Source organism: Berkeleyomyces rouxiae (genome assembly GCF_048999995.1).
Source record: "Berkeleyomyces rouxiae strain 22BRR77 chromosome Unknown BrBRR77_ptg000004l, whole genome shotgun sequence".
NCBI lineage: Eukaryota > Fungi > Ascomycota > Sordariomycetes > Microascales > Ceratocystidaceae > Berkeleyomyces > Berkeleyomyces rouxiae.
The window spans coordinates 2,953,526-2,975,464 of NW_027396494.1; the positions used below are offsets into that span (position 1 = coordinate 2,953,526).

At 49.4% G+C, this 21,939-nt stretch overlaps 7 protein-coding genes across 7 annotated transcripts; 4 read left to right on the forward strand and 3 right to left on the reverse strand.

Moving 5' to 3' along the window:
• Positions 1-1,701: 1,701 nt before the first annotated feature.
• Positions 1,702-4,215, forward strand: BROUX77_005078 (uncharacterized protein; the record flags this gene model as incomplete). Its single annotated transcript, XM_073749912.1, has 2 exons — positions 1,702-2,069; positions 2,130-4,215. The coding sequence occupies 2 exons, from the start codon at positions 1,702-1,704 to the stop codon at positions 4,213-4,215; spliced, it is 2,454 nt and encodes an 817-aa protein (XP_073605535.1).
• A 532-nt stretch (positions 4,216-4,747) lies between these two features.
• On the forward strand, positions 4,748-5,730 carry BROUX77_005079 (uncharacterized protein; the record flags this gene model as incomplete). The annotated part of the gene is made up of 3 exons (XM_073749913.1): positions 4,748-4,973; positions 5,037-5,453; positions 5,702-5,730. The coding sequence occupies 3 exons, from the start codon at positions 4,748-4,750 to the stop codon at positions 5,728-5,730; spliced, it is 672 nt and encodes a 223-aa protein (XP_073605536.1).
• A 1,717-nt stretch (positions 5,731-7,447) lies between these two features.
• On the forward strand, positions 7,448-8,319 carry BROUX77_005080 (uncharacterized protein; the record flags this gene model as incomplete). The annotated part of the gene is made up of 2 exons (XM_073749914.1): positions 7,448-7,580; positions 7,673-8,319. The coding sequence occupies 2 exons, from the start codon at positions 7,448-7,450 to the stop codon at positions 8,317-8,319; spliced, it is 780 nt and encodes a 259-aa protein (XP_073605537.1).
• A 434-nt stretch (positions 8,320-8,753) lies between these two features.
• On the reverse strand, positions 8,754-10,385 carry BROUX77_005081 (uncharacterized protein; the record flags this gene model as incomplete). Its single annotated transcript, XM_073749915.1, has 5 exons — positions 8,754-9,358; positions 9,435-9,749; positions 9,880-9,946; positions 10,069-10,201; positions 10,273-10,385. 5 exons carry the CDS (start codon positions 10,383-10,385, stop codon positions 8,754-8,756), a joined length of 1,233 nt encoding a protein of 410 aa, XP_073605538.1.
• Positions 10,386-14,047: 3,662 nt separating this feature from the next.
• On the reverse strand, positions 14,048-14,652 carry BROUX77_005082 (uncharacterized protein; the record flags this gene model as incomplete). The annotated part of the gene is made up of 2 exons (XM_073749916.1): positions 14,048-14,415; positions 14,511-14,652. The coding sequence occupies 2 exons, from the start codon at positions 14,650-14,652 to the stop codon at positions 14,048-14,050; spliced, it is 510 nt and encodes a 169-aa protein (XP_073605539.1).
• Positions 14,653-18,825: 4,173 nt separating this feature from the next.
• BROUX77_005083 (uncharacterized protein) lies at positions 18,826-19,499 on the forward strand (the record flags this gene model as incomplete). Its single annotated transcript, XM_073749917.1, has 2 exons — positions 18,826-19,060; positions 19,132-19,499. The coding sequence occupies 2 exons, from the start codon at positions 18,826-18,828 to the stop codon at positions 19,497-19,499; spliced, it is 603 nt and encodes a 200-aa protein (XP_073605540.1).
• Positions 19,500-20,216: 717 nt separating this feature from the next.
• Positions 20,217-21,401, reverse strand: BROUX77_005084 (uncharacterized protein; the record flags this gene model as incomplete). Its single annotated transcript, XM_073749918.1, has 2 exons — positions 20,217-21,047; positions 21,156-21,401. 2 exons carry the CDS (start codon positions 21,399-21,401, stop codon positions 20,217-20,219), a joined length of 1,077 nt encoding a protein of 358 aa, XP_073605541.1.
• Between the last annotated feature and the right edge of the window lie 538 nt (positions 21,402-21,939).

Genomic DNA, 21,939 nt, shown 5'->3' on the forward strand with positions numbered 1-21,939 from the left:
TCCGTAGCAGCCAAATTTGGACCGCGGCGTGGAGCCGATTGACTTACTGAATCCCTCGGTGATGGAAGCATTGCTACTAGAACCCTTCGGTCTTGGCAACGACTTGACATCGACATCCAAAGAGCACAGACAACTCTACATATGTGCAACTGTCCACAGCTGTAACCAAGCTCGGGACATGCCAGTAGAAGACGACACGACACACCGTCGGTCAATCATCGATAGGGTTGATTTTGTCTCAGCCGGTGCGGAATTTTCTCTTTCGGGTGAGAACTTTTGCATGGGGTTATCTTGTCAATTCTGGTTGTTTGTGACAGGGTGTAGGTTAGCTTACGAGGATGGGATGACTGTTGTTGTTTTATCTTCAATATCTGGAGGATGGAATGGTGGTATGGATGGATGGAATGGAACAGACGAAGTGGATGGATACCAGTGTGCTTCCATGTCCTTAAATCTAGATACTGACGTACTACACGTTAGACTCCGCTTTGCATGTCCATAGATAAGATCCTCCAGGAAAGGCAGCTAAGATGGACACCGAATCAGGCAACTAATTGCTGTAGCTAGCTTATTTACATGCCTATTTATTTCCATACTTGCATTTGCTGTTTTCCTGAAGGAAAACCCGGGGAGAAATTCAAGATAAGGGTTGAGGCAAAATCAAGCTGACATCATAACAGACAGAACGCAAGAGTGCAAAAAGCGAAGATAACAAAGTGGAACTGACCCGGGAAATCCTCAGGCGCTTGTACTTACAAGCTTGTTTTGAGTAAGTAGGCTTTGACAATGTTTCTGAGTGTCGTCTTTTCGTACCACTCTCCTCCTGGCACGCCAAGCCCCAGAGCGAGCTCTAGAGTCAAGCTGTCAGTCGATCCCACAGGCGTTTCTCCTGGATTAACATGTATTACCGCTGCCAATTCTAGGCCAGTGCCGGTCTTCAACGCCCGCTGCTTCAGTAGCTGTAGTACAAGTATAACTACTTGCACTTTGAAGGCGGCAACATGCCGCACCTATTCCTCTCCTCGGCAGACTCAAATCCCTCAGAAACACTAGAACTAATCATCATCTCAGATATCTTCGCCATGGACTCGTCGGCCATATATTTCAGCCGGAGCTGGAAGTCACTGATGAGAGGCTGGGATGCTAGCCACTAGTAGCATTGATATTGCGAACTTCCCCTCATCCTCCACCAACTGTCACCTACGTACCACTCGCTATCCTATCACCACTACACGACTAAGCCTAGCGCAACTATGCGGCCTCACATGCTGTTATCAGCACCTTGAGAATCCGCAGGTTCCGCTTCGGTGTGATTGCGGTTTTAGACTTGGCTAACAGCATGTTCGAGTTGTCGATTTTAGGTTTTTTTTATTGGCTGTATTCGTAGTAGCACTTACACGCACATCTTCTAGTAGCGCTTTAGGCCACCATGACTCGGGATGCTGGCTCGGTCGTTCTTCGTGGCAATGAGTATGTACGTCGGATTGGCGCATATCTGTTCCGAGGTTAGCTACCCTCTCTCCAGCCTCAACTTCCGTTCTCGGACTTGCTCCTCTGGTCTATATAACCCTCTATGGACCCAGAGAGTCTGACGCTTTTACTTTCCCAACCAGCTGCATTTCCACAATCAAATAGGAGGCTTTGCTCTCTCCTGGCTGCCACTTTCTAATTCTTCTTGGTTTTCATCCGTTCCCCTAAATCATGATTCCCCCCTTCTCCAAGGGCCTCGCCTCGGTTGTGCTCCTCCTGGGCGCCCTTGCCCGCGAGTCCTCAGCACGCCCGGAGCCCAAGAGCACATGGGTGCACAAGGGTCCGGCGCGCAAGAAGATGTCGCACAATCTCAAGCGCAACCTTGAGGGCAGTCTTGGCGTCAATAGTGGCATGTACCGCCGTCAAGATAGCTACCCAGACTGCAAAGAGACGCTGGCCACCAACATCCCGGCGCCCAAAACAAACATCTGGGCAGCACTGAGTGAGTCTGAAGCAGCAGGCCTGGTAGCCTGGATGTTTGATCAGAAGGACCTGAATCTTACCGTCTCGGAAAATGCCACCTCGTGGGACAACACCATGCAAGTGACAATTATGTCCCCCATCTATCCCAGCTTGAGTGTAGCTAACCTCTCGCACAGTATACTTGTTGAGACTCTTGCACCTAACAAGTCTGACGCCTTGAGCTACATTGATGGCAACTCCACGGCGCCCGTCAAGTACGCCCACGCCGTTCTAGACTACCGTGCGTCTGAGAACCCCTACTATCAGGACATTGTCATTGGACCCATCCCTGTTCGGAACGGAACTACTACATGGGCACCGTTAACCTTCCCGTACACCAAGCAAAACGAGGGTCGTGTCCGCAACTTGGACGCCGACTCTGACGATATTCTGTACTCGGAATGGCTGTACAAGATTGGCGCTTCCATCTCGGACATCACGCTGGACCTGTGGAACGGCACTGTTATGGGCCTGGACAACGACACCATGGATATCTGGGGTATTGACCCCCTGTGGCAAGACAATGGCCGTGTTATTCGCTGGGATGGCTTCTGGAACTACCCCGACTCTGGATTTGATTCTGAGACACTCCTGCCTCTAGGCCTCTACGTCCAGAGCGACGTCACCGGCCGTGATCCTAGCAAGTGGGAGCTCAAGGGCTGGCTGTATGACAACGTGTACTACAACACTACTGAAGACTTCCGCAAGGCCTACTGGGGCGACGGATTTGTCAAGAACGGTCCTAACGTTGAGGGTGAGTGGGCCATGACCGACCAACTTGGTACACCCTTCCCGCTCGATGCAGCCCAGCCACCAGTACAGGTGGCCCCAGCCGGCAGCCGCTACAGCCTGGACCACGACGCGCAGTACGTCGAGTGGATGGGCTTCACGTTCTACATTGGCTTTTCGCGTGATGTTGGCATGACGCTCTATGACATTCGCTACGAGGGCACGCGCATCCTCTACGAACTGGGTCTGCAGGAGGCGTTGGCCCACTACGCCGGTAACGACCCGGTGCAGTCTGGCACTTCGTACCTCGACACTTTCTATGGCTTTGGGCCCTATGCCTTTGAGATGGTCAAGGGCTATGACTGCCCGAGCTATGCAACCTTTCTCAACTCGTCTTTCTACGTCAGCGAGACAACCCACACTCATCTGAACTCCATCTGCCTGTTTGAGACCGAGACCGACTACCCCATTCAACGCCACTCGAGCTCCGAGTACATCAGCATCACCAAGAACACCCAGTTCACCGTGCGCTCCGTGTCGACTGTCGGCAACTATGACTACATGTTCTCCTACACATTCTCCATGGACGGCAGCATGGCTGTTGAGGTCCGCGCATCTGGGTACATTCAGTCGGCATACTATGCGCATAACGGCGACTACGGATACAAGATTCATGACAACCTGTCCGGCTCTATGCACGACCATGTGCTCAACTTCAAAGCCGACTTTGACATTCTCGGCCGCAACAACAGTGTACAGATGATGAGCACCGTGCCCGTGGAGCAAAAGTTCCCGTGGAGCGATAAGCCCCGCAACACCATGCAGGTCAAGCGCTCGTTCCTCGAGTCTGAGGACGACAGCCGCTTCAACTGGACCGACAACGGCAAGACGCAGGTGCTAGTGGTCAGCGAAGACAGTCCCAACAAGTATGGCGAGCTGCGCGGCTACCGCGTGCTACCCTACACCGGCACATGCCATCTGACGGTCAAGAATTCGAGCAACCTGGTCAACGCTGCTCGCTGGGCTGAGTATGACGTGCAAGTCACTCGCCACAAGGATACAGAGCCGCGTGTGGCTCATGCCTACAACTCGCAAGACGTCTTTGACCCTCCCGTCGACTTCAGCAAGTTCTTTGACGGCGAGAACCTCCGCAACGAGGATCTTGTTATGTGGCTGAACCTGGGCATGCACCATGTCCCTCACACCGGTGATCTGCCCAACACTGTCTTTACCACGGCCCACTCCGGTATTCAATTCATGCCCAGCAACTACTTCCTAGTTGACCAGAGCCGCCGCACCAACAACATGATCCGCATTCAGTATGGCAACGGTACAGCGGCCAAAGTGGTCGACTTTGGCCAGAAGGCAGAGAATTGCACGCTCGACTATGAGCCGGCGACTGTCGACCTCTGGCAATACAAGGGTGACGTGGTGGTGCGCAAGTTTCCCTACGACCCGAACAACCCGTATTACGAGACGGACCACATCGTTTAGGCAAAACAGGGTAGAGAGAGAAAAGCCGGCGATCGATGCCGATTTTCTAGACCTTGCTCGGATGCTGCCATCGCTCTATAAACTTCAGCCCTAGGCTTGTTCGTTTTTCTGCAGGAGGCTGTTCTTTTCTTCCGTTCATAACATCCTGTTATGAGTCTGACTTGCTTGATTCAGCCTTGGGTTATCTCGGGCTGCAGCGTGTGCCCCTTGAGATTACCCTTGGTACAACGCGCTCCTCCTGCTTGTGTAATCCGGGCTTTCTGCTGTTTGGGTAGCTCGGACAGTTTAACACCCGTAACAGTGTGCCAGGGCTGAAATATGATGATGAAAATAGATGAGTGTACTCAGATCCCCAAGTGCAAAATGAGATTTGATCCCGGCAGTGGGCTTTTACGAAGGAGATAATCATGTAGCGTTGATAGTACGATTAACGAGAATCACTAATGTGTATATATAATATTATATGAAAGCCCATCTGTTTTCTTTTGTAGTCTAGCAATAGTTGATGTTTCTCTACGTCCATTTATTCACAATGCGCTTCTCTGCAACTTTTACCACTCTCACGCTCCGGGGCCGCAACCTCCCGCGAACCCCTGCTCCCGATGAAAGCTGGATGAGCAGTGAACCTATTGCAACAGAGGCATTCCAGTCTGATGAGAACGATGATGATGACGATAGCGATGAAATCGATGACCACCTATTCTCCCCATCCACTTTCAACACTGCGACTCTCGAGCCCGAAAGCACACTAGAACTTGGTATGTTTCCCCCGGTCCCCTTAACAATCGCAGCCTGCTAACAATCCCTTTGCCCTCGATTAGCCACCCCCATCGCAACCGAAGACACTCTATCCTCATCGACCAGCACCGAACACTACCTCTCCTCTCCGCCCTCCAGAGCATACTACGCCTGGGTCGCAGCACCTGTTTTCTTCTTCGTACTACTAGCCATCATTGGCACCTGGGAGTTTTTCTTTTTCCAACGGCGTAAAAAGCTACCCCAAAAGCCTGTGGTCGCCATCACACCTTCGTCTTTTCAACTCCTCAGTGCCCGTCGAGAGACGCTTTCTCGCGACTCAACTATCGCGCCCATATCTAGGGGGTCAACAAGGTCATTGTCGTCACGCGAGCTAGAGGTCGTAATGGAAGAAGGCCCCACACATCTCACCTCGAATCAAACACAGGACACTCAGCACACTATGGAGCGGCCAACAGTGGATGCTGAGAATAGCGCACCAGGTAAAATACATCCACAAGCAACCCAAAGAGAAGAGACATTTGAGTCAGAGGTGGCACAAAGCTCACCGCATTCAAGTCCGCTGCAAGGGCGGGTGCGAGCCTGAGCTGAATTTAGGCCTTGGCTGGTTGGTTAATCATTTACAAATACAATATATATCCAATGTACAAGGGAGAAGCCGCGGGTACGATAACTAATACATGGGGGGGGGGCGGCGGCGAATTTTAATATAACTCTAACCAACAACCAGACACCAAATATGTTGGTACAGCCTCGTAATAGGCACCATAGCAATTCAGCTTCTGGAGATGGCCCGTGATACAACTAGAATTTGTCCCCGCTGTGAAGTCTAGCGAGGTCTAGAATTCCACGTGCCGTCGAGTAGAAAATGGAGGGAATAAGACAAATGTCGCATGTGCTACAAACTTGGGCAATAACTAGAATCACCGCCCATTCCTTGTGCCACCAAGCCGTGCCTAAAATAGACACTGAGCCTAGGTATATTGGACCCTAACGCACAACCCTACGCACTGCCATGGAACAACGGGCACAACATTCAGCGGCCGCAGCCCGGGCGCAAGCCACCCGCTCAACCAAACTTGTCTTGTGAGCCCTAGAACGTGGCGTGCTAGTTCAAAATCAACCAGATCCACAGCTAAAAAGAGCTCCCAGCATAATGCATTACGGTGGAAAATCCGCTCGCGCATCAGCTGATGTGGAATACGGGAGAGCTGAGTAGTAAAGGTGGTGATGCGATGATGAGCGGCTGGAAGAAGAAACGGGCCGCTCAGGAAGCGAGCGAAAGTCGCAGCGTTTTTCCCCTTCGACACATGGCAGTGTTGGTGGTGATTTTCTGTTCCTGTATTGCATGTCTACCGTCCACCAATTTTCATGATACTTAACGAGCATCGTCTTCATGTGCTGTGCACGTTCCTGTGCTCATCACGCTGTTGTCTCTGTCCTGATACTAGCACCCAGAAATCCTTTAGCTAGCTTTCTCTTGTTTTCCAGACCCTTTTGCCCTGTTTGCTTGACCTTGAAACAAAAGCGCCCCCCTGCCCATGTGTCTTGTCACTGTCAAGTCTACCCTGGCCACGCTCGTGCCACACGCTGTTTAACAGGTGCTGTTGTAGGCTTTGGTTTCGTGACAAGCTTTTTTGTGTCAAACTGTTGCTGCGGCAGTGTCCAAGCTCCTTGGCCAAAGCAGATGCCGAAAGGCAACAGAAGAAAAAATAAAGCAAGTGTACCGCCTGCTAGACCCCAGATTTGTCTTCTTGATGGGGGCACGGGACTCCGCCGCCCCGGCCCCTCCACTCTTCCGTGACTGTGTGCCGTTGTATTGGTTTCTTAGTCTCAGCCGTCTTGTTACACTACTGAGACTTCTGGTAGGTGAGGGAGAGACATATTGACTGTTGAATCTCAGCCCGTGCTCGCCGGCTCGAGCGAAATGGCGGAAACTCTACAAGACGGTTTGTACCATTCACCATGCCTGTATGTGAATGAGAGAACAAGATCAAGAACGAGATAGTTATATAAAGCTGGCCATGTGCCTGTCTGTCTATGTTCAATTTTGGTGCTCGACAACAGACTATCACCATTCTTCCACCTTTCACTCACTTGAACCACCGCCCTCATCTTTCTCCCGTTCGCTAAAGCCGCCAGCCATCTTTGATTTCTTTCTTTGCCTCGTATCCCATCTTTGTCTTTCTCTCTCTTCTCTCTTTCTTTCTCTGCACTGCATATAACTATCGCAGTTGTTAAACGCCCACTACCAAATCAGGCATTGTCCCCTCCTACTTGCAGTTTCTGCATTAGCCTGCCACTCTATTTTTGCACACGGTCAATATAGACTACACATCTAGGGCATACTAAAGCCTAGCTTGCGCTTCTGCTCTTTTTCTTTGTGATCGCCACTGACTCTTTCCTAACTCTTTGTCCTCTTCTTCTCTCGCTTCCCTAACTCTCTACATCCACCACGAGTCTCATCCCATCCATCATGCACTTTTTCACAGCTACCATTGTTGCTGCTGTTCTTTCCAGCCAAGCTGATGCTCGCGCTGTATCTCCGCCGTCTCGCTTTCCAACCTTCAATCCCCCCAGCCAGCCGATTCTTCCCACTTCTGGTGTCTGTAAGTCTCACGTCTTCTCTCTGTCCCCTCCAACGTAACGTGTCGATCCTACCTGATTCAAGAGACTAACATAATCCCCACTCCTCCCGCAGCACCTGAGCTTCCTGCCGTCCCTAATGGCCTGGTCCTTAAACACATTGTCCTTGGCCATGGCTACCAAAACTATACCTGCGCGTTTGAAGGCGCTACAGCCGCTGCCACAGGCGCGCTAGCAGTACTCTACGATGCCACACCGTTGTACCCGGGACAATCCCCCTTTTCTCTCTCTCTAGAACAGTTCTTGGGTCTTACAGGTCCGGCTCTGGATACACCATTCCCGCTCACCACGGCACCCAACACCCGCGTAGCCCAGTCTGCCGAGGGAGCTTCGGCCAACCCATTCCCGCCGGCGCCTGTAGCTCCTCTAGATCTGAGTGCTGCTGGTGCGCGCGCCCCTCTTCCGCATATTGGCGAACACTTTTTTGATGCCAAGGGCGTCCCCCGTTTTGAGTTGACCAATGGGGAAAAGCTTATTGCGAGTAAGCTTGGCTCGCAGCCAGCCCCAGCCAATGCCACCGCGGGTCCCAATGGAGAGCCTGCTGTACCGTGGCTGTACATTGGTGATGTTGGTGGCTCGGTCTGCATCACTGCGGGTTACCGCGTCGAGACTGCAGGTGGCTCGGCTCACACCTGCACCTCGGCCGGAGATGATAGCTCTGTGTACACTGCTTACTACTTCCTCTATGGCCCTGCCAAATAGACGAAGACGAAAACAAAAACAAGACAGCCATCGATTCAGTTGAGGCTTTGGAAGAATGGGCGGCGTTATGTTAATTGAGGTTATTTTCTGGGCTGTTTAGAGCGCCCCGGTGTCTAATTTGGGTTTAATTTGTTTGTGCGAACGCGGTTTATATTGGAGTTCGTCTATAGCGTTGAAGTATCACGTACTTTGTAACTAGTTGAATGTATGTACATAGCTACATATATATGAATGGAAGGTCAAGCAAGGTAAAAACAAACACACTATAGCAGGAAGCAAAGAACCTCAACCAAAGAAATTCGTAATCGCATATGGAACAACAGATTCAGCGTATATATGTATTCGTGATATGTATCATGTACGTCAAAAGATGAACAGCAAATGAAAGTAAAGAATATAAGGCCCAAGGTCCTCGAGTATTGGTGTGTCCAAATCTATCCCCGTGCCAGCTCAGCCTCCAGACCCTGCGCTTGGGCCATGTACTCCTGCGGTCGCGGATCCTCGGCCGTCCAGCCACCACCCTGGGGCATGGGAACCTGGGCCGGCTGACCGGCAGCGGCCCCAGCTCCCGCCTGAGCATTGGGCACTTGGCGCACAACCTCACGGAAGCGGTACACCTCAGCCAAAATCATCTTGCGCATCTCGGGAACATCCTCAACTACCTCGAAATCAAAGTTGAAGGTAGTAGGGCACTCAGGTTCGTCGGAAGGATCGTGCCAGATGGATAGGTAAGGGTGCTCCAGAGCTTCCTCGACGCTAATGCGCTGAGACGGGTCAAAGGCCAGCATGCGATCAAGAAGGTCGAGAGCCTGTGGGTTGGCGTTGGGGAAGAGCGAGGTAAAGTGCTTCTTGGGCATAAAGGGCAGGTTGCGCACATATTCCTGGGCACGAGTAGAGCCAATCCGGCATAGAGTCTCTTCGTTGGGGGTGCCGAGAATGTGCAGAATTTGGTTCAGCTGGTCAACGTAGTCACGGCCCTTGAAAAAGGGGCGGCCGCCTAGCAGCTCAGCAAGAATGCAGCCAACGGACCAGACATCAACTGCGACGTGAGAAAAGAGATATTGTCAGTTTGGGTTCAATCAAGTGTTGATAGGCCTGACTTGGTTTGCACTTACTAGCCTTGGTGTAGCTCTGAAAGCTTAGCATGATCTCGGGGGCACGGTACCATCTGGTGGCGACGTATTCCGTCATGTAACCGGCGTTCTCATCGGGGTCAATAGAAAAGCCGCGGGCCAAACCAAAGTCGCAAATCTTGAGCTCGCAGTCGGCATTGACCAACAGGTTACCAGGCTTCAGATCACGGTGAAGCACGTTGGCGGAGTGAATGTACTTGAGGCCACACAGAATCTGGTAAATAAAGGACTGGAAGTGGGCATCGGTGAGGGCTTGGCCGGAGCGGATGATGGCGGCAAGATCACATTCCATGAGTTCTAGGATAGGAAGCATTAGTTAGAGAGAGGTCGAGACGTATAGCCAAAGAAGAGGCCTCGCGATGTGAAAGAGCCGGGGCCACGGAGCACGGCCGGAAAAAAAATAGTGGACGGGTGCAAGTTGGCTCACCTTCATACAGGTAGGTTTCGTTAAAGTTATCGGGGCGGGGAATGTCCATGTCGTACAGGCAGGTAATCTATAGTCGCCAAACACATAGATGTTAGACAACAAACTCAAAAGGGGGGCCAGAAGTGCCTTGCAGACTCTCAAGATAGTAGGGCAAAGAGAGAGAGAAAGACAGGGAGACAAGGAGCTTACGTTGCGGTGGCCGCGGAAGTGCTGTAGCAGCTTGATTTCGCGCAGTGCGCGCTTGGCGAGAATCTTTTTGCTGAAGACATTGGTGACCTTCTTGATGGCGACGCCTTCATTGGTGAAGTTGTTGACAGCAGCGCTAGATGGTGTTAGACAATCAAGCCGGAACTAAAGAGTAAGCTGAAGCGGAGGAGAAAGGTGCAGACTCACCAAACGACGCCGTAGGCGCCCTGGCCCAATTCTTTGGTCACTGTGTAGCGCTCATCGACGTAGAAGTCTTGGTTAAAGACCTTAAAGACCTTGCGACCCTGGACATCAGCCATTTTGAAGAAGAGGCGACGCGGTAGACTGGAGTTTTGGTGTTTTTGTTATGAGGGGGTTCGTGGTTTGTCAAGACCAGTGTTGTATGTAGCAATTTGCGGGGTCTATCGAAAGCGGAGATGTGGTCTCGTTCAGTGGACTAGGGGATAGCAAATAATGGATAGCTATATGTAATAAGCAGGGGGGGGAAAGCAGAGCGCAAGATGAGGATATCAAAGGACCAAGATGAGAAAAAAGAATGCAAAAATGTCAGCAAGACAAGAAAAAGGGCAGAAAACGAGAAGAACTCGCTCCAGTATATGTATGTAGTGCAAATAGAATCAACGAATGGAAAATAAGAGATAAATCAGGGCGAATAAAGGACGCCGTCACAATGGAAGCTCTAGTGATGGATCACAAAAACACAAAGAGGGAAAAGCAGGAGGGAAGCGCTGCCTTTTTGACGCCCGGCTGCCAGAGATGCTGGCGACGAAGAGTGGGAATAATTTCAAAGTAGCTAATTAAAAAAGGAACAAAGAAAGATGAAAAGTGTCATCAAAAAATAGCAACGGCCTTCATACGAAAAGCGCAGGCGCAGAAAGCCAAAGGGCAACTAACGGTTTCGTCTTGGAGCTTACGGCAGTTCCTTCCCTGTTGCCCACAACCAAGCCAGGACCAGATCGTCTTGCTGTGTTCGACCGCTTCGTTTGCTTCGGTTGCTTTGTCTATGGACTTGGGATTTACGACAAAGCCCCCTGTAGCCGAGGCCTGGGTATTGGAAAGCTTTGGGCTTAGATAAATGGTAGAGTCAACGAATGCGTAGTCTTTGCAAGCACTCGTAGGATAAGCCACATCACATTGAGAGAACAAGCGCATCGCTGGCAAGTGCCCTGTCCTGCTCCCCTGATTGGATCGCCGGCCAGGACAAAGAAAGAACTCACGATGGCAGGCCGAGAAACGGCTGAAAGGCGGGTTTCCAGAAATAGAACGTTCAAACACACCCTTGTATTCTCTTTCACAGCCAAGTAGTGACTTCATTCTTGTGATTTTTTTGGTTTTTCTTTTTTCTATTCTCATAATTGGCTGGCTGTGGTCATCTTTGTCTGCCCACATCCACCTCTGGCTTCTCCTGCTTCCTGGCCGCTTGCTTGTCTTGGGTTCTCGCAATCACGCACGCACCCTCGCTTCTCGCCAGTGTTTCCAAATAGTCCAGAACCCACCCCCAAAATCTCTCTTGTGCTTGAAATTCTGGAGCCAAGCTTAAGGAGAACATCCTCCTATTACAACCACACAGGCACTCCCCTTCTATCCTTGCGATTAATTGCTGCAGCCTCTTATAAAACCCTCACAACCATCAGTGCACCGCGTGTTCCCTTTGGCTTGGGGGCGCCACCATGAGCCTAGGCCTGAAGTTTTGGCTGGCTTGTGTGTTCGGTCGAACAAACTCCGCCGTCTTAGTTCGTCCAATCTTTCCTACGCATCCACAGTTTCAGCGATTGCAAGATACGTGTAAATATTTAGTATATTCAACTACACAAAGAGTTCCCTTTTCTCGACCAGAGAGCCGGTTCTTGAAACCATTCACACAGAATGCCTTGCTTCCCTGCCAGACGCTGTTTTTCTCAGCCACATATACCGCCACATGCTAGTTAGCGCCACAACTCGATTCGTGTTACATAGTTGACTTACCCAAACATCAGTCTACCCTAGACTTCTTCATCCCGGCTCATCACAACTCTATCTCCTGGACAATAATCTTCAGAGCTCAAAAAATGGGCATTCATTCCCCTCTCCTATAATTAGTCGCCTACAAATATTTCTTCACATATTACTCAATCTACAACAACAATTGCCGGTAACAAAAATCATCACATGTGCGTCAAAGAGGATACCTTGAACAATATCATACGCGTATTGCGTTATTTCTTGTCTCCCCCTCCTCTATATTCTCATCTTTCAGTCTTGCTAGATCTGTCGACTAGTAAGTAGTTGGCTAAAGTTGAAGAAAGCAGCTCCACGAATGCTCAATAGCACTACCTGTGACACCCAGCATTACGTTTCCTACTCATCAACCCCTTGTAGATATTGGTTTTCAGTTGACCATAGTTACAAAGAACTACCCAATTGTCGCTACAGGAAGACTAGAACGTTTCAACATCATAATGATGATATCAAGTGTTATTGACAATCCTTCTTCTAGAACTAAGTCTTCCGGATAAATCACTCCTTCAACTTCTAACCCTCCCATCGCTTTGTCACAAGAACTTCAAAACGCTTTCTATATGACACTAGATGCTCCAATTGCAAAAGGGTGAGGAATTTCCCGCGGAAGAGAGGGTAGTCATGGTTATCCTTTCACAGAAAGGAATATCGGCAAGATTCGTTGGGAAGAAGTTTGGGATGGACCATAGAACCGTCATCCACATACTTCAACCCGCGAAAGAAACTTCCACGCTGAAGCCAAAGGCTAGACCTAGCCGTTCACGGAGGTTCAATCAAATAGAAAAACAGTATATAATCAGGCTACGATTATGTCAAGCTTTAATAGGGGACATTGAAGAAATTCACAAGGTATGGTGTCTCAAATTTAACGTGTGTTTCGTGAGACAAACCAGCCCAGATGACCAGCTTTGAAGAAACCTCTCTGGGCAATATTTTCAACAATTCGTGACCTACATCTTCCAAAGGCTTAGTGAAAAGTATAAAAGGAGCCTGTAAATCAAAGGGACTACAAAGAACCAAGTATTTTCCCTGGTGTTCTGGGTGTGAGTTTGGAAAACAGGTCGCACCCTGATCATCACGATGACGAGAGATTCTGCACACCGTGGATCCAGCCGAATAGAGCTTTGGTGTTTAGTGAGTGTAAAAGTTTGACCATATACGTTTCCGGGGGCAGGAGAATTATCATATCGTCCAAATCCCTGAGTTGTATTACAATTGCAAAACCAAAACCAATACGTTGGCCAAGTTGAATCTATCGCATTGAAACATGGAATTTGGAGCCCAAGACGAGCCTCAGGCACCAACAAGTTATATCGTATTCTTAATCGATACGCTGCATCCATGAATACCAAGAGTACAACCTTTCCAACACATCTATGATTCATTCGCAGCCGCAAATTTTATCTAACTATTAGCTCTGACATTATACAAACAATACTTGCTGTATAAGCACCTAAGGGGAGTATCTTGATGCCTCATTCAAGAGCACCATCAAGTAGTTTCCGTCACTAATCAAGTTTCCGTGAATTGAACTGGTCTCTCACATTACGCGCTTGACCATCAGTCTATCATCTATATCTTCCCACCTACACCTATAAACCAACTGCAACAGCCTGTGGAAGTCTTCTGGTCGATGATTGTTAGAGGAGATTTAATGACATCATAATTCTCTTTGACCAATCTCAAGTCTATCCTCTAATACGGTATAATAGATGATGGGACCGCGGTCGTCTCCCACATACTCTTCTCTGGCGAGTACTATCAACACAAAGATGTGGTTCTGGATCTAGAAGGATACAAGTATATCAATATCAAATAAGGGAAGCACAAATCACAGGTATGAGCTCTATTCTATGAATGTCTGTCCTTCTCCAGACTCTCTTTCCCTTCCTTTCGTTAAAAGTCTACTCCAAGGCATTCTGAAAGTGCACAAGCAGTGCCATTGCAATCCTTTCCAGCGCATCTATTTTCCTTTCTCTTCTGTTAACTTGGCAAGAAAGTTGTTTGTGTACTTGAGGCATCTTTGGTACGCTTCTTCGAAGCCTTCTTTGCCTCCGTAGTAAGGATCGTGAACCACCTCAGCTTTCCCCATTCCAGCGTACTCGCCGAATAGCATGACCTTGGCTCTTGGCTCGCCCTTGGACTTCTCCCGGCGCTGCTGTAGAGACTGTAGATCGGACAGATTCGACCGGTCCATGGCAAAAATGTAGTCAAACTTATCAAAGTCCGAAAGCTGCACCTTGCGCGCTTGATGTACATAGTTGGTTATTCCGTTCTCCTGCAACTTCCACATGGTTCGCGAGTCAGGCCCATCACCAATGTGGTAGGCGCCTGTAAGTTTGGCGGTTACATTTATGTTAGCGGGTTACCCATTGGCGTTTTGCATATCCCAGGTCGGCATAAGCTTTCTATTTTCTCACACGTACCAGTTCCACAAGAGTCAATCACGCCAACCAACTCGTCATACGGCTCTTTCCGTGCAATAGACTGGAAGATACCCTCGGCCATGGTTGAGCGGCAAATGTTGCCCAAGCATACGAACAGCACGTTGGTCTTTCCCTCAGCCATGATGAACAAGTCTTTTAGGAATACGAGGTTGTAGTGGAAACTTTCACCGGGAGTATTGAGATGTCGACAGTGTGATTTAGAAGTTGCGTATCAAGCTTGAATCAAGAATCACTAGTTAAAGCACGCATATTAATGAATCCGATGGTTTCACAGAAGTCCTAACACCATAAAGAGGGGTTTGTTGAGTTGGCGTAAGGGTACAGCCAGGGTACATGATGACACGTGACCCTAGGGCACGTGCACATGGAGACCCACAGTTCCCATGACCTGGGATACAAAGGCAGGGAGAGGGAAAACATAGAGCCTAGGGAGAACAAGAGAAGAGAAGTAACGATTCATTGACATATTCGCCCTCACCCTAAAAGGGTTGAAGATATGAGGGACTTGCAACAATAACCCTATATGTGAGCCATCGCACTATCGATAAGAAAGATGAACTCGACATAAACCCATGAATATCAGTAGACCCTATTCTTAATACTATCCTCGGCACGGGAACATCTATCAACCCTGCAATGTAAATCCTGCGTTGTTTTTCTCCAAGGCTTGAACTGAGGTGAGAAAGACATGCTCGCGGTTGCCCGATTTTGTCGCCTGATATTTCCAAGTTCGTGTTTTGAGTTGTTTAATGACTTGGAGTGAAAAGATCATTTCATTTCGTTCTTTGAAGAGCTCAGTGCCTTGATTGAATTGACGCACTAGTCAGAAACTTTATGCTTTACTTTATTTCAGATTTCAGAGGTTAAGGTTTGACAAGTACTTGTAACTAGTTGATCACTCATGTGTAATCAATCGTTTAGTTGACACTCGACCAATTACGCGGCTGATGATACATGCAGCATGAAGACATGCCAAGGCAAAAGAAAGCAGTTACAGAAAAGCGCCAGTGAAAGCGAGAGAGACAACTTCCAAGAATCGGTCCCTTGCATAGACAAAGAACAAGAAAGTAGCCAAGACGATAGAAAGGCCATGGCAATATGGGAGAAGAGGTTCAAGGAAGACAAGAATGTTGGGGAGAAAAACAAGCTACGCCAGGATCGAAGCTTAGTGCAATAAAGCTTTCTCTCACGTCCCTTGGCAGAACATAGTCTTTTCAGATCCTTCCCAAAAAGCGAACAAGGAGTAGTGACATGCAGCAAGCAATTTATCAACTAGTGCGAGTCTTCATCGAGAAAGCCAACGGAGTCTTGAAAGAGAGAAGCCGAGACATTCGGGCTCGATTTACATTGGGTGCGTCTCTCAAGACATGGAAGATGGGATCTGGGGCTTGTGACTCAGCAGCAGCAGAGATCCCCAAGTATTCTAGCATACAAGGGTCTTCAGATATACTCTCTTCACACATATTTCTTAGGGCTGTCGAAGGAGAAAAGAAACTAATGGCTCTCACATTCACGGATGCCCATGCTCGCCTGTCCTTTCGCTGCCCCTGGGTGTATGTGTATGCATGTGTGTACATATGTATGTATGTATATCCTTGTTCCTGGAAAACCGAAGATTTTATTTGTTGGGGAGAAGGGGGAATTGCATTTATTTGGAGTTATGTGTGTACATGTAGTAAAAGAGAGAGCGACAGGAAAGAAATTTGGCCCGTGGCATCAGGCCTATTTCCTTTTTGCTTCATGGAGTTGGCGATGTTGGATAGGAAAGAGAAAAATCAATTGGGTTGCAGAGGTTTAGAGAGAAGCATTAGGGTTTCAGTTTCACCACATTTTGTGACTAGGCTTGTAACTAGGCATTCACTACTTGAAGATTTTCTTTTGCCACCAAGGCTCATAACTAACAAGACATCAGGCAAATACGAATCTTACTTTCTAGGAGGCAAAAGCCAAAGAAGCATAGAAGACGAAACTCCAACTTTTGCCATGTGATGGCGAGAAACGCGGATTTTTCTAGAGAACACTATGTGTGGTTTGATGCGTGGAAGTGGAAGCGTAGTGAAGTGGCGTGAGCACTGTTGCGGTATATTTTCACAGAGGTTTTGCGGGGCAGGGCTTACATGACCTGAAGAAATGCATGGCTGGATTTTCTTAGTGTCAGGTATGTGTGTGCATGCACACAAGTTCACGTATCGGCCCACGACAGCCTCGAGTTTTCAGCGCTCAGATGGTTGAAGCCTACCACTAGCAGTACAAATATAAAAGTGGTCTTCTTACTGTCGTAAGCTTGAAAGTTCTAGTGTGTATGAAGGCATTTGTATGGGCTGTCTGTCTTTTCAGCTTCTCTTTGCTCTCAAGTTAGTCGAAAGACCCTAAAAATTCGACGCCAACATAAGAAGCTGAGCTTACTTGCTGGTGTCAGGGAAAAAAAGCTTTGACAAGGGGATTACTCGGAGCTTTGTTCAGGTGCTGTTTTGCCTCTCCCCCTACAGCATGCCAGAGCGAGGTGTGGATGTGAAGTCTGTCGGAGCTTTCTGTTAATAGCGGGATTTACTGTAGCCATTACAGAATGCAAGAGCAGTTGACAAGCGGATATAAAAGAAAATTTGCTTGTGCGCAGTCAACTTGACTGCAGGTCTGTGGCTAAGATGGCCAGGCATCATCAAATTTGGCGTAGTTGTTTTTGTGTTACCTGATCTTCACGTTCTTGGCGTCTAATGAAGAGGCGGGATAGCGAGAAAAAGGGGGGCAAACGCATAAAAGAGGTAAGAAAACTTCTGACAGATTCGGGGAGAAGATTTTCCCGGGTGCATGCGAGTGAGTATCTGGTGATAGCCATCAATGGTTAAACTTGTGAAGCCGAGGAAAAGAGCGTGTGAGCCAAATATTGATATGGTTAAGGTCGATGCATGATTACTGTCTCCAACTTGAGATGCGCAGAGAAAAAGGATTTAAAAAATCAGGAGAAAGGCGAACAAAAAACCCCAATTTCTGGAGAAAAGTTGCCAATTCGCCCACAGCCGGTGCTTTGAGATTTTGAGATACGAGTGTGGGAAGCCCAAGCCCCAAGCTGCCTGCGACGCTGGCTAGCGGCTCCAGAGACGGCGCGACGCCAAAGTCTGACGCAGTGTGCACTTTAAGTTGCATTTAACATAGTAAGTTGGCACCACATGCACAGACAGACAGAAGAACCAAAGAATTCTGTTGATGTCTCTACGCCTGATGCACAATTAGCGTGCACAAAATGCTGCATCCACCACTGATGACACCAGAGTGTCCACTGCCTTTGCAGCGCCCCACTCTATAGCTACAGCATCTGCCACCGCTAGTCACACTAATTACAGCGGTCTGAAATAAGGCCATTTCATGTCTTCACAGCCACTAACTAACCTGCACCCTGTGACCGCAGCATTTTACAAGCGGCCTCCTCAGCCTGTCCCCTGCATAACTCCCCCAAAACGAAATTCCTTTCTACTCAAAACAGACAAAAGCTCCGACATAGACAATTGATCCTTCTCTCACCACCCTGATTGGTCCGAGCACAGGGCCTATCGCCGTGTTTGACAATTTAGAGTTGTGACGGCAAACCTCCAAGTATCCAGCCAGGCCACTTCCCGCCACAGGAACTATTGGTGTTTTCTTTTCAACACGGTTGGACATCGCCCTCTCCACTAGCAGCGAAATAGGGAAAGCCGGCGAGACACAGACTGAAGGGGGCAGTAGAGGTAAGCTGCCATACGTTTTCGCCTAGCCTAGTACATTCCATGCTGATCAGCATCATTCCCACCCCACGTTACCCCAGACTTGTGGGCTGCCGGCTGGTGGTGCGGCGGTCACCGTTGCCGGATCAAGCGAGTGTAGAGCCACACCAGAAACAGCACAGCGGGAAACGCTGGCAGATACGTGACATCTATCGAGCTGGACTTCTCTAGCTCGTGGAAAGCAAGCCATTGGTTGCGGGCCTGCTTGACTCAACGAGGCATGGCCGCAACTGCCCGTGGCGTTCCAGCTTCTGGTTTCTAAGGAGCTCACGGAAATGGGAGACTCATGGGCCGAACGCGGCAGGCCTAAACCCGGCTCGAGGCCCCATCCCACAAGTGCTGGTGTTGGCCATCGGTAGTGGGTCGACAGGCCAGCCTGGGAATTGTATAAGTAGAAGGGGAATCCTCCACCCAGATGGAAACCTTTTTGTCTTCTCTTCACCCAACACAGCCTACTTCTGTCCCTTCTCTTTCACTGTTCACTTTTTGCCTCTACTTTTATCTTCTTTTAATAATCAACCTTTCAATCTTTCAAAATGAAGTTCTCTATGGCTCTTGTTGCTGCTGTTGCCTCCGTGGCCAGCGCTGCCGGCTCCGCCGACCTGATCTCCCAGATCCCTTCGTGTGCTCTGTCCTGCATCAAGAGCGCCGAGACCGCTGCTAGCTGCGGCGAGGGTGACTACTCTTGCTCTTGCTCCAAGCTGGACGAGATCACTCCTGTCGCTACCGAGTGTCTGCTCAAGGGTGCTTGCGAGTCCAACGTTGTTCTCCGTACGTCCTGTCGCATGCCATGGCCTCCTGCCATATCTACCTACCGCTAACATCTCTCCCTTCTATTATAGAGCTCCCCGGCCTGATCAGCAAGATCTGCTCCGCCGTCTCTTCCGAGGGCGGCTCCAGCGGCTCGACTGCCGCCGGCTCCTCTGCTGCCACTAGTGCTGCTGCTTCCACCACCGCCGCCGCCTCGTCCGAGGCCGCTTCCACCACTGCTGCTGCCGCCTCTTCCACCGAGGTCGAGGCCTCCAGCTCTACCACCGTTGCCGGCGGCGGTGCTGTCGTCCCTACTGGCAGTGCCGCTGGCACTGGCGGCAGCGTTGGCACCTCTGGCAGCTCCCCTGCCGCCACCACCGGTGCCATCGTTGACTCTGGTGCCGAGCGCGTCGGTGCTGCTGGTTTGGCTCTGGCCGCCGCCGTTGTCCTGGCTCTGTAAATGCGCCCTGGATCCCCATATCTTCTCATCCCTCACTGCGAGTGGATGTCTTTATTTTTGGGATGGACTTTTTTTTCATTATGGGCGGGGTTTTGGTGTTTAACTTGATATTTGGTTGAGTTTTGGGATGTGAGCGGCGCGGCGTTGTAGGGCCCCATTTACTTTGGAGATGGAGACAGCCACCTCAAAGTTGCTTGTTTCTTTTTCCAAGATAGTTAGGTCGACTTCACTGCATCCAACCGATCTCATGCTTGCCGGCGTTTTGAATTCGGGGTCACAGGTAGAACGTGTTAGTTAACCGGTTCAGCGCTAGTTTTCGCTCTAATCTTAATGCAAACAAGAAAACATCTTTTTTTTTCGATTTGAAAAGATCGGTCACCTAAATAACTTTTTGTGCAATCGTTCATCATGTTGTGTTTTGCCTTGCGGTTAATCATTTTTTTTTCGACATAGTCCTGGTGACAACCAATTTTCGTCGACAGGAAGGACAATGTCAGAATAACCCTAGATATAAGTGACCCGGAACCCAAGTGTCATCTTCCCCTTTTTGGACACTCATTCCACAATATTATGCAACGACACGCTCTCATCTCAGCTCACATATCACTAGTCTTTAGGTTAATCTCAAGGCGAGACAGTAAAAGGAATATTCCTGTCCCATGTCAAGTCAAGTCGTATTTAACCACTCCCTTGTTTCTTCTCACCGGTTCCCCCTGCTTAGCACGGCCCAAACACACCAATGGCAGCGCCCTGGCCGCCTTCAAAGAACGTCGACAACTCGTCCAGCTTCAAGAACCCACTTGCATACTTCATGCCTTGCTGTCTGCGCCACTCTACCCATTCCCAGCCCGGCTGACCATCAGTGCCATTGACGTTTTCCGGTTCCGCCTCAATGAGCTCCGCGCTTGGCACCTCGACCAGGTCTTCTTTGTTCCAGCCTCCAGGCCGCACAGGAAGAAGACTCGAAGCATTCAACAGCAGCGCCGGATGGATAGTGAGCCGGTCTAGCTTGAACACATACTTGCTCAATGCCGTCGCATAAATTCTCTTTTCCCAACCCACAGCCGGGCCCTTTTTGCTTGTAACCTTGCCGCTCTTGGGGTCAAGGTACTCAGACGGCCGGCCCAGGCCAGCAGGCACGAAGTGCGTCAGGATGTAAAGCCATTTGCGGTCCCAGCTGAGAATGCGTGTCCACACTTCGTACTTCTGGCCGGGTGGAATCTCGCGGTGCCAGCTACAGTGTGCAGCACCAAGCATGATTCCGAACGTGCCTGTAGCTGGGGCACCTGTGGTCGCATTGATAACAATCTTATTCTGAGCGTTGTTGGCCAGTGCTACCATGCCCTCTCTAGCGATATACGACACCAAGTGACTACGGCTGACATCGAGATCTGAGAAATAGGTAGAGTTGGATTTGTGGAGATTGTAGTCAATCTCCAACAGTGGCGTACGGGAAGGTGATATCATGGGAGCATACAACATGCGCGGTGTACATGGAGGCACGGAGCGGACCCACGAGTGCATGATAATGGCTTTCCAAACGCGGTACTAGCTACTGTGTTAGCAACGAAAACACGTAACTGGTGTTGTTGTCGCACATGATGCAAAGTACACCGGTGTATCATGGGTAAGCTTATGGATGTTCAATTTACTCACCGTCCACATAAATGGCATATTCTTCCAGTTCGCTAACCCGAAGCCCAGAAGCATCATGCGTGACCATTTGCCTGGACCCAGGAAGAAGTGGCGAATCATAGGCACCCATTCAATGGACCAACCAGCGTAGCCAACACCAGCAACCATTACCGGTAGCAGCAGGCGGGCCGCCTTGATCACGAGGGCTATCCCATTGACGGCCTGTGTCTTTTGTAGGCGCGGGGGGGCCTTTTCGGTGACAGTCATTGCGAACAGCCTGGGATATTGGGTGATGATGGAGTGTATGTAAAGATCAAGCTGTTTAAAGATTCCGAACTGTTGCACGGTGGTATAGTGCTCTAGTCTGATAGTCTACCGCCAATTGCTAATTGCCAAAGAAACGAGGAGTTTCTAGGAAATTTCGTGGAAAGCTATGGACCAGCGTTGCTGTTCTTTTGATATACGCAGCCCATCGCGGGGACCTCGGCTCGTTAATGAAGGCGTGTAACTGAATGCGGTTTTACCGAAATTGGCCCGAACTGTTCACCAACAACTCCCCAACGAAATCACACAAGAGTACATCTGTAGTGGGGTTGGTTACTTAATTAAGACGATGAGATATGGAATGGCTTGTACTGGAAATCAAATCTGAGAAGCAGATTAGGTGATGTTTACATTGGGATGGCTAATTGTGAGTTTTTATGTGCTGGCTAGTCTGATTGACCCTTTTTTCTTTCCGGCTTTTTTGATACGATGGATGAGTATGAAGAAATCGTCACTGGATGATTGTGTAGGGTTACATTCT